At 36.7% G+C, this 12,843-nt stretch overlaps 1 protein-coding gene across 1 annotated transcript in view; it reads right to left on the bottom strand.

Annotated features, from left to right (window-relative positions):
• Window positions 1–1,558: 1,558 nt before the first annotated feature.
• Window positions 1,559–12,843, bottom strand: part of necab3 (N-terminal EF-hand calcium binding protein 3) — a 41,066-nt gene continuing 29,781 nt past the window's right edge. Inside the window, exons 7-13 of the mRNA XM_077197670.1 lie at window positions 10,751–10,872; window positions 9,812–9,891; window positions 8,745–8,798; window positions 7,486–7,598; window positions 6,235–6,312; window positions 3,404–3,495; window positions 1,559–3,262 (exon numbers count right to left, since the gene is read on the bottom strand). Coding sequence (XP_077053785.1) covers window positions 3,234–3,262; window positions 3,404–3,495; window positions 6,235–6,312; window positions 7,486–7,598; window positions 8,745–8,798; window positions 9,812–9,891; window positions 10,751–10,872 — 568 coding nt within the window. The 3' untranslated portion in view covers window positions 1,559–3,233. The remainder of the gene's footprint in view (window positions 3,263–3,403; window positions 3,496–6,234; window positions 6,313–7,485; window positions 7,599–8,744; window positions 8,799–9,811; window positions 9,892–10,750; window positions 10,873–12,843) is intronic.

Genomic DNA, 12,843 nt, shown 5'->3' on the forward strand with positions numbered 1-12,843 from the left:
CACCCCCCCACACACAAACACACAACTAACCTCTGCAACACACACACACACACACACACACACACACACACACACACACACACACACACACACACAACTCACCTCTACCACAAACACAAAACTCACCTCTACCACAAACACACAACTAACCTCTGCAACACACACACACACACACACACACACACACACACACACACACATACCCCTTTTCCACCAAGCCAGAGCTGGTGCTGGTTCGGAGCCAGAGCCTAGTTTCAATTCGGTTCTTTGGTTTTCCACACGCAAAGCACCAGCTCCGAACCAGGAAAAGTGGTTCTTAAGTAGCACCAAATAATTGCTGGTCTAGAACAGAGCCAAGTAAGAACCACTTGCGTCAGGGGCTGGGGGCGGGGTTACCGTGACCAACAAGACGAATAGAAACTTGTGACCGCCATTTTTAAATAGCAGCTAGTCGAGCTAATAGCAGCTCGATTATAAATATCCGTCTATGTAAGTTACGGCGAGCTGCACAAACGCGTTGGACTCCGATGTATTTTGTAAACCCATGAGCATCCATAGTATTGCAACGTCCGTTATTGTTGATGGCTTGTTCGAGATGCATCGGAGCGGCGCGGACCGATCGGAGCTGCGGGAGTGTTTGGAGAACATACGACTCCTTGTGCTTTTAGATCGCTATCGCAGCGCTTTGATGTCATGCGGAGATCGATCTGCGAGAAGCCGATGCATCTCGAACAAGCCTGGCGTACTGTTTGGCGCTACCGCACTAGCGTTGCTGGGCAACATGAGACGTATACAGTGACGTAAGATTTGGCTCTGTTGTGGCTCTCTAGCCGGTGGAAAGGCAAATCGGTTCTTATTAAGCTCGTCAGTCGAACCCACTCTGAACCAGCTTTGGCTCTGGCTCTGAACCAGCACCCGGTTCTTGTTGGTGGAAAAGGGGTAACAGTCACAGTAACCTCTGCTACTCCCACACTAGACCCTTGGCAAAGTATGCAGAGCAACTTTCTCTATTTACGGATATGACGAGATACACACGGACCAGTAATGTATGTGCGCAGTTTCCCGCCAAAATCATCCTGACAGGTCTAAAATATGAACGCTTACCATAGTGAACAACTTTTTACATAGTAATATATCTGTAACTGTGTTTCATAACGTGACTATTTGAACAGGGTATATATTAACTGTAGATATTTAAGCATAATCTAATGTAACTTTGTTAATCGCATTAAAATTGAGTTCTTATAAAAAGTTAGTAGGCTATTAAGATGCAGATTATTCACCTTTTTTTTAAATCAGTCCAATTAGGCCTATCCTGGTTGACAAGGACTTAATAGTCCTAATTACTGTCATCATTTCAGAAGCTTCTCGACAAATCACTGAAGTGTCATTATGAGAGAGCGAAAGATTCTTTACTAATTATTTGAAAAAATTGAGCTATTTCTGACTTGAAGTCTATTATTCTGCTGCTTTATATTCACAGATCATCCACAAATAATTAGTCAGTGATACAAAACATTAAAAAGCTGAAATGATTGAAGAACAAAACCACACAGAATAATCATTCGAGTTTTATTTTCATTTAATGGACCAATCCACTTACAGTGAAAACCCTAAAGCAAAAAGGTCAGGTTTCTGTTTTTCAGGTAAGATGCATGAATAGTACAACAACTAGCAGGTTTCCATGGTCATCAAACAATAAGACAGTCAAACCAGGATCTTACAGTGTCTATATGCAGTAAATATATATAAATAAATATATGTGTGTTGATCCAGGTTTAGAAGGACTCGAGCGAGTAAATGAGGCCAGAACGGGTGAAATACTTCAGGAAGGTTTAAATTACAATAACAGAAATCTCTATTCACAGTCTGACTCCTCTACTTCAAACTTCTCTTGAGAAATAATTGTTTGTTGCAAATCAACTGACACTATAAAACATCTCCTAATCTGCATGCAGTTTCATCATGTTTCATGATGCAGATCATTTTGCTATAGAGTTGTCATAATAGGCTATTTATTTACAAGAACACGTGAATTCTTGCGTTTCCTCTTGGTATTTAGCTCTGAGAGTCGCTGTATCTGCATCAAAGCTACTGGCTTGAAAAGTTTCATCACGGAATGGAGCGAAACACGCTTTATTTTCTAAACATGCGATTAGAATAACACACCGATGCCTGTTAGCGGCGGGTCTGCAGCATTCATTCACAACTGAAGATTCGAGAATCGGTTCCTTTGAATCTGAATCGAACATGTCAGGAGGACGCTGCTAAGAAATTCAATACAGTCACACAGACGAACTCCATTGGTCAACACAAGCTCTAAAACATAAATATTTACATAAATCTTTTTTGACTAATTATGCTTATTCGTTCCCTGACACGTAGATGCATTTTCTTCTCAGCTGAGCAGACATTTAACTAAACTAAGATAAATTGTCAAAACAATTATAAGATCTTAATTCTGCTGAACAGCAGCAAAAACTGTCCACCATTCAACTTAAATACTACAATCAAAATATGAATCTAATATTAAATAATAATATATTAAGATAATTCTAGGAAATATTCTTCCATTGTGTTCAATAAAAAAAAATAGCTTATTAAATATAATGTTATTTAAAATACTTTAACATTTATATTCATTTCTTTAAATTTTTCAAATCAGGGTTATTGTCGTTAACTTAAAGTATTATTATTTTTTTAATTGAAATAACTTTGAACAAAAATTAGAATTAGAACTGAAATAAGTTTAAGTTGAAGCACTAAAATTATTAACTGGAAAAGTTCAAACTTAAACTGAAATAAAAATAAAAATAAATTAAACCTATAACAATATTAAAAAACAAAATGACAAAAAAAAATACTGAATTTAACACGAAATCAAAATATAAAAGTAATTACAAATATTGATAACTATAATAAAACTAAAATAAAAACTAAACGCTGATTCAAATTCAATATTTCTGCATCCAATTTACAACCTCAATTCAAATTCATCAATTAAACTTGAATGAGAAAAGCATCTGAATCCACTTCTGAATGATGTACAACCCTGCTTGTTTTCTGTGAACTATCAGACAGACATCATCTATAAAATGCAACACAAAAAAGGTGTGTGTGTGTGTGTGTCACACGTACAGATGATTAATCTGATTTTTTTTTTTGATCTAGTTATTACAGACACAATGGGGTCATTATTTCAGATGGGGGTTCAGTGGTGTTTCGGGTTGCTGTTAGTTGTTTGTCATGATCCACCAGGACGCTGTGAGAAACAAACAGGCAGATATTAAAAAGACGAAGCATCATAACGCCTCATTAAAGACTGTTTAATTTCTTTTTTCCTTCCAGGCTGAGACAGATGCATTCAGAAAGAGCTGATAAATGTTGTGACGCTCTCTCTCACCTGGCATGAGCATCGTGGACACGATCTCTGGGTCCTCCATCATGTCTATGATGCAGCGCTGGAACATCTTACTGGCGTCAGACTGCAAATAACTGTAGACAAACAATCTCATGTTATCAGAGGATATAATGAACAGCATCCTCCAGATGAAAACAGCCGGCTGCTTAATTCAGCGCTCAGGAGAATAAATTGAGTTTTGAGTTACATTTCATTTAACTGAAGTTTCTATCATGCTTGGGAACTTGCATTATTTTTGCAATCCCATTAAATGCCACCAGTGGTGCAAGAGCGACACATTTCAGCTGTAAATAAGCCAATACATTTTCCTTGCTCATGAGTAATCGATATTCGTCAAACAATCATGAAAAAAATATGTATCACGGTTTCCACAAAATCTAAAGCAGCACAACTGTTTTCAACTGATAATAATCAGAAATGTTTCAGCAAATCATCATATTTTAATGATTTCTGAAGGATTATGTGACACTGAAGACTGATGCTGAAAATTCAGGTTTGATCACAGGAATAAATTACATTTTAACATATATTCACACAGAAAACAGCTATTTTTAATCATAATAATATATCACATTTTGTTTTGTATTTTTGATCAAATAAATGTAGCCTTGGTGGGCATACAAACATAAAACAATCTTACAAACCACAAACTTTTGAACGGTAGTGTAAATAGATGCAACAAACCTGAATATTCAAGCAATACAGAAGTTTGGATTTATTAATAAATATCAGCTTTTTATCTTTGCATTTCTCTAAAGGTAAAACACAAATGATTTATTTCTTAAATTAGATCACTGTATCTTTAAGGAGAAGATGAGATCCACACGTAAGGTGTGTGTACTTCACAACGCAGACATGAGAAGCATCACGAATGAGATTAGGTAACATAAGCCGTCACGTGTAAATCTTCTAGATCAGCGTGATTGTTTGAGAAATTTGTGTTACTAGACGAGCCATCTGCTAATTTGAATTTAGTCACGTTAGACCCTCAACAATCTGGCTGGAAAACATTAGAGGCGCACAGAGACACACACACACACACACACACACACACACACACACACACACACACACACACACACACACACACACACACACACACACACACACACACACACACACAGTCACATCCATCACACAGACGCGTGCGCGCACACTCATATCACACACACACACACACACACACACACACACACACACACACACACACACACACACACACACACACACACACACACACACACACACACACACACACACACACACAGTCACATCCATCACACACACGCGTGCGCGCACACTCATATCACACACACACACACAGTCACATCCATCACACACACGCGTGCGCGCACACTCATATCACACACACACACACGCACGCACACACACACACACACACACACACACCCATCACACACACGTGTGCGCGCATACTCACATCAGACGCACACACACACACACACACACACACACACACACACACACACACACACACACACACACACACACACACACACACACACACACACACACAGTCACATCCATCACACACACGCGTGCGCGCACACTCATATCACACACACACACAGTCACATCCATCACACACACGCGTGCGCGCACACTCATATTCAACAATATTTATTGAATTTTAACAGGTTTATAATGCAATTGGGGATTTTACCTCAGGAGTCGACAGAGCCCAAAATTACAACCAAAAAAATAACTAATTTGTATGATTATAAAGATCTCATTGATTTACATTACAAGCATCAGAATTTCATCTTACTTTTTGTCCATATAAACATAAAATTGCATATTTGTACTCAGTTTGAGCCTCTGAATAAAATAAGGATGTTTTTCCTCCTCGAGTTTGAGCTACAAATTCTCACTATATCAGATTTTATATATAAAAACCTGATGTATCAAACACACACACACACACACACACACACACACACACACACACACACACACACACACACACACACAGTCACATCCATCACACACACGCGTGCGCGCACACTCATATCACACACACACACACAGTCACATCCATCACACACACGCGTGCGCGCACACTCATATCACACACACACACACACGCACGCACACACACACACACACACACACACACACACACCCATCACACACACGTGTGCGCGCATACTCACATCAGACGCACACACACACACACACACACACACACACACACACACACACACACACACACACACACACACACACACACACACAGTCACATCCATCACACACACGCGTGCGCGCACACTCATATCACACACACACACAGTCACATCCATCACACACACGCGTGCGCGCACACTCATATCACACACACACACACACACGCACGCACGCACGCACGCACGCACACACACACACACACATCATATTAACTCACACACATTTAGGCATGAAAAGTCATTCGAGTCAAGCCCAAAAACATCATCAAGACTTTGTAACAAGGGCATAATATGGCCTCTTTAATGGGAACATTAGCAAAATGTTCTTAGAACAGATTTTGGTTAGCTGGGAAATCTATGTTTTAATGCGTAACTGTTGTGGACAGAGCAGAACCGTGGCCGATCATGTTCCCTGACAGATGTAAAAGCCAGCAGGAGCTTCAGCACACGGAGAACTACAGCGGGAGCTGAATAACCCCTCAGACCAGAGCGTGCTCGACTCCAGCTCGGGAAAATACACTCCATTAGGATCTGATTTACAAAGACCCTTGAACTGACTCTCTAAATCATTATGCTGCTCAACACACACACACACACACACACACACACCTCATCCAGGAAATACGGTCCTCCCAGAACTCGTAGATGATGTAGCAGCTCTTCTCGGGAAGCTTCTGGATGGACACACTGAACGAGAGACACAGAGAGACGACCAATCAGTGCAAGCATCTGGTGAACATTGGCACTAAAACCCAATGTTGATGGTTAGTCATGGCTGTCATTATAGTTATCACACAGCAATAAAAGCAAATCAGACCACTAAATGATCAAAACTTTGCTGATAAACCTGTCGCACTCAATCTCCTCAAGTCCTTCCGTCTCTGATTGACAGCTTACACTGTTTTAGCGAGGAAAAGTCTTTTAGTTTAATTGCACAAACATCCTTCAGCTCGAGCTTCACGTGTCTTTATGATCTGAAATCTGCACTGATTTGTATCAAGTAAATGTAAGAATAACTATTATATTAATAATATTTCAAGATGAACGCTTACTGGACGGAAGCAACTTTGGTTTACTTGAATATTCATACATAATTTAAAAAAAATATATATATATTTATTCTGTATCAAATATGATCATCAGGCTTTTGAGGAAGGTTTATTTGTTCATCTCTCAATCATCATTGTATTGCATTGCGTTGTTTTAAAACTCCAGAGCTTTGATAATAAACAAAGCATTTAAATATCATCTTACTAAGACATATTATTTGGAGATATTGATATTTATATGCTATTTGTGTAATTATGTGCTGTACTGTGTTACGCCTGGTCTAGGGTCAAGGACGCAACATTTAGAAAAAGGAAACGATACGGTTTCTTTTAATGGAAACGTGAATAAAACAATATTTATTGAATTTTAACAGGTTTATAATGCAATTGGGGATTTTACCTCAGGAGTCGACAGAGCCCAAAATAACAACCAAAAAAATAACTAATTTGTATGATTATAAAGATCTCATTGATTTACATTACAAGCATCAGAATTTCATCTTACTTTTTGTCCATATAAACATAAAATTGCATATTTGTACTCAGTTTGAGCCTCTGAATAAAATAAAGACGTTTTTCCTCCTCGAGTTTGAGCTACAAATTCTCACTATATCAGATTTTATATATAAAAACCTGATGTATCAAATATGAGTAATTTTTTGTCTTTTCGTCCAAAGGTTCTATTTTAAAAAATGGATTTCAGGCTTTACAGGGTTAATATTCTCTTGGAGCATTATGGTTCATACAGTATCTTGATAGTAACTTGTATGTAATAATATGGTGTGTGTGTGTGTGTGTGTGTTTTCCTCACTGTAGGCTGTCGTTCTGATTGGCAGTGGTGTCGGCGTACGACTTCAGAGCTTTCTGAAACTCCTCGACATCATTCTCGGTCACGCTCATCTGTCTCTGCACCAGCAGAATGTTCTGGAGATGAAAACACACACATCAAATATGACAAACTGGAGAAAGAGAGCTAATGCAAGCTTCCGGTTTCATGCCGAACATCTGATCATAATGCAGAATCTGTTTATCATTACTCATTCACCCTCATGTCCTTGTGTATAATATAATATTTTATAATACACCGAAAATGCTGACACTGTCCCTTGTGAAAAAGAAGTGTGCTTAATTATACTGAATGTGCATATTTTTGCAGATAATATTAATGAAATAAAAGTACTAAGAGAGTTCACTTTCATTATTGTGGTTCTTATCTCATTTTAATAACTTTGTGATAATGTCAAATTAAGTTTTATCTTCGGCATGGCACAGAAGTACACTTATTTTAATCTGACTAACATACTAAAGCACATCAAGTACTTGATTATAAGTCTAACTGTAGTGTGTTATCTAGTACATCTACAGTAAATATATTTTAAATTGCAACTTCATCACAAACGTGTAATTACAAATGACATACAAGTTTCAATAGAAATGACATTAAAGTATATTTTAGTTCACCATAAGTGCTTTTCTTATTTCAAAGACAATGGAAGTAAATATGAAATTAAATATAAAGATCTATTTAAGTCTTACTTAGCAGGGTCAAAAAAGCACAACAAAGTTCAGCTAAATGCAAACTATAATACACTTTCATTTAATTCCAATTAACATGCAAATTTAACTGTCTTAAAAGTTTGCACTCATGTATATTCTTTTACAGTATATTATGTCCATAGTAAGTACTCTTTTTTTAAAAGGATGCTAAAGTGTACTTCTTTTCACAAGAAAGATGCATAAACGCACAGTGGTCCATTATGTGTGCTTAATTCTGAAATTTAGGAAAACTGATTATTATTCACTGATAATGTTCACTGAGAACCGAATCAACTCATTCATTGAAAAGACTCAAAAGAACAAAACCTTTTGTTTAACTGGGCTTTGCTACTTCATCGCTTCATTAATATACTTTGTCCGTTCCCTCATTGCCTTCATCCATCCCTGATTTTGATTAAACATATTGTATCGTTCATCATTGGGTGAATTCTTGCATAATGATGGAGGATCTTGAGGCTTAAACAGACATAAAATATGGACTGGACTTCTGAAGCGGTGGATCGGAGAACTCACTGATTTGTACGTGCTGGCCAGTGTATCTTCTTTCAGAGGCTCCAACTTTGGACTCTAGAAATGAAAAGCAAAACAAAATTGGTTTGTAAGACATGCTATCTCAATATACACTACTGTTCAAAAGTTTGGGGTCGGTAAGATTTTTAATGTTTATGAAAGAAGTCTCTTCTGCTCACCAAGGCTGCATTTATTTGACTAAAAATACAAAACAAACCCAGTAATATTGTGAAATATTATTTCAATGTAAAACCTCTGTTTTATATGTGAATATATAGTAAAATGTAATTTATTCCTGTGATCAAAGCTGAATTTTCAGCATCATTACTCCAGTCTTCAGTGTCACATGATCCTTCAGAAATCACTATAATATGATGATCTGATGCTCGAGAAACATTTATGATTATTATCAATGTTGAAAACAGTCGTGTACCATTTGTTTAGGATTCTTTGATGAACAGAAAGTTAAAAACAACAGCATTTATTTGAAATAGAATCTTTTGTAACATTATAAAAGTCTTTTTTGTCACTTTTGATCAATTTAATTTCTCCTTGATGAATAAAAGTATTGATTTCTTTTATTTATTTCCCCCAAAAAATAAACTTAAAATAAAAAACGGTAGTGTTTAATGTTACAAAAGATTCTATATCTGATAAATGCTGTTCTTTTGAACTTTCCGTTCATCAAAGAATCCTAAAAAAACGGTACACAACTGTTTTCAACGTTTATAATAATCATAAATGTTTCTTGAGCATCAAATCATCATATTATAGTGATTTCTGAAGGATCATGTGACACTGAAGACTGAAGTAATGATGCTGAAAATTCAGCTTTGATCACAGGAATAAATTACATTTTACTATAAATTCACATAGAAAACATTGAAATAATATTTCACAATATTACTGGGTTAGTTTTGTATTTTTAATCAAATAAATGCAGCCTTGGTGAGCAGAAGAGACTTCTTTCAAAAACATTAAAAATCTTACCGACCCCAAACTTTTGAACGGCAGTGTACATGCTCAAAACATAAAGATTATTGTGTGAATGGATATTTGGATTTATTCACCTGACACTCCAGTTTGTCGATGAGCTGCTGCAGTCTGTTGATCTGAGAGCACCAGTTTTCATCTGTATCTACGGTAACGCCTGAGACGCAACACACACCAACACTCAGTACACAACTCCACTCATCAGCAGCAGGGTTATTACTGTTAAAACTATTCAAAACATTGTTGCTTATAAGACTTTTAAAAGACACTTTATATTCAGTAATATCAGTTTGACTGCACTGACACTATTGAGTGAGAACAAAACTTAAAACAAACTCTGTTGGATAATAACACTATTGTCTTCTGCGGAGCTGCTTTATAGCTGAATTGAATTAATTTAAAAATGAATAAACTTAGCAAAATCAGCACTTATGGAACTGAATCGAAACAACACTGGACTGAATTGAGCTGAATAAAGATATTATTGTCTTCTGTAGAGCTGCTTTGTATTTTAATAACAGAGTTTGCTTCATAATTAATCAACTTTAATAAACAAATTATATAACTTATGAATATTGCATAACTTTAAACTAGCTTTACTATTTAGACATCGGACTGGACGAAAGGCCTGAAATAGTGCTGGCTGCAGTTACACAGTTACACCAGTAGGTTATGAGTGAACAAGTCTTTATGATGAGTCATTGCATCATTCATTCAAACAATTCTTTCAACTACAATTGAATCATTCAGAAATGGTTCAGGTGTGGTTTCGTTTGGCATTTTAATCGTTAGTGGAGCAAAAACAGACATAACTTGTAAAATTATGTCTAAAATGTAATTCGCTTCATAATTAATAACCTTTGCACAGTTCATATTGTTAATGAACTAAATAATATTGAAATAAAATTGAGCTGAATAATAACACTATTGTCTTATAAAAGCAGTGTGTGTGTGTGTGTGTGTGTGTGTGTGTGTGTGTGTGTGTGTGTGTGTGTGTGTGTGTGTGTGTGTGTTACCGGTAGTGAGAATGCCCGAGTACGGATCAGTAGGCGACAAACACATGTTCTTCTGCACTCGACGGCCACATCTTCTGTTGTTCTTCTGTATAATAAGTTGATCCGGGACTCTAACTTCAATCCTACAGAGAAAAAGAGCCCAGATCCTCTGTTAATGTTCTGCATCATAAGAACGTATAAATATGTTTGTGCTTACGTAAAATGATGATGTTGTATCAGTAATAATAATATTGTGCTTAAAGTCGCACTGTAGTCAATCATTGTATCCCTTAAAACTCATCTTTGATCACCAAAATGACATATTTAAACCTTTTTTTCCTTGAAAAAAAAATGGCTTAAAATAGCTCGAATGTAACTCGACACCCTTCCCTCATTTAGTATTCGCGGTTCTATGAATATGCAAATGAGCCCCGCCTCCACTCACTCACTCACTCAGAGATCCACTCGTTGACGATCACACGTTGATCTGATTGGTTACAAGGTAGTTTGTGACGTCAGAAACACCAGCGATTTCTAACCGTGTGTTTGAGACTGTCTTTGGTTCACTGCAGTTTTAAGGAGAAAATACTCAGCAATGCTGTCGACTTGTGAATTTACACATGATTTGTCGTAAAGCATATTAAAAACACCACAAACACATATAATGCATTCAGATGGCGTTGTTTTCAGTGAATATCCAGCAGAAGACAGTGAATGGATGGCAGATTTGACAAAGCCCAGCTGGAAGAACACAGCATCTGTGCGTCTCCGTTCACTGCCAATAGTTGATGAGCATAAGCGAATAACATTGAATGTGAATAACCTCGTCAATGTTGTAACCCTGCTGACGTCACCCACATACGTTCACATGAGTCAGAAGTCTCTCTTAAGGCTGTTGTTGACCCACCTCTGCTATTATCATCAGATGCACATTTCTGATATAACAGACCACAGACTCAAAAACGAGTGGAAAAAGCTTGAGATTTCTCAACGGGCTGCGTTTTTAGCTGGACATCATCTGCATATGTATTGATTTTCAGTATGAAACCGAAGCTTTGAGAACTCTTGTGCAGCACTAATTAATTCATGAGATCAGCTGCGTATCGAGAACAGAACAGAGACGTTCACAGCGCCAGACACAATTACAAAATGTATTAGTACTCTCTTATTATTTAAACATAACAAAAAACATTTCTACAAAACAAATTATATAACTTACGAATATTTAATAACTTTAGACTATCTTTACATCGGACTGGACGAAAGGCCTGATATGGTGCTGGCAGCAGTTACACAAGTGACTGCATTACTGAATGTTGAATTAATAGTCTAATTCATTCAACCGATTCGCCCGGCAACACTGAAACATTCAATAACAAATTGTCTGAGACATTGAATCATTCACTCAACCAATTCTTTCAACAACGATTGAATCATTCAGAAATGAAACAAGTCTTTATGAGTGATTCATTGAATCATAAACTCAACCAATTATTTCAACAAAGACTCGATCATTCACAAATGAAACAATTCGTTATGAGTGAGTCATTGAATCATTCATTCAACCAATTATTTAAACAATGATTGAATCATTCAGAAACGAAACAAGTCTTATGATGAGTGAGTCATTGAATCATAAACTCAACCAATTCTTTCAACAATGATTGAATCATTCAGAAATGAAACAAGTCTTTATGAGTGAGTCATTGAATCATTCATTCAATCAACCGATTATTTTAACAATGACTAAATAATTCAGAAATTAATCAAGTTTTTATGAGTGAGTCACTGAATTGTTCACTCATCCATTGCCGAATCATTCGAAAATGCTGATTCATTCAGGAACGAAAAACGGTACGGTTCGGCTGTGGTTTCGTTTGGAACTATTGTCATTAGTGGAGCAAAAACAGACATAACTTGTGATATTATGTCTTAAATGTAAGTCACTCTATATGAACTTCTTGTTTATTGAACTGCAGTATACAAGGAATAATATACTCGCAATAAATACCATTTTACAACATAAATGTGTTTGTAAAAATGACTCAATGAATAAGTGTATAAAGGATCTGAACTTCAGCTAAGTGAGAACAAAAATCAGAAGAAACATCAGT

The sequence above is a fragment of the Siphateles boraxobius genome, unplaced genomic scaffold, assembly GCF_051911475.1.
Source record: "Siphateles boraxobius isolate OS27281-9 unplaced genomic scaffold, OSU_SipBor_1 41, whole genome shotgun sequence".
In the NCBI taxonomy this organism is placed as follows: Eukaryota; Metazoa; Chordata; class Actinopteri; order Cypriniformes; family Leuciscidae; genus Siphateles; species Siphateles boraxobius.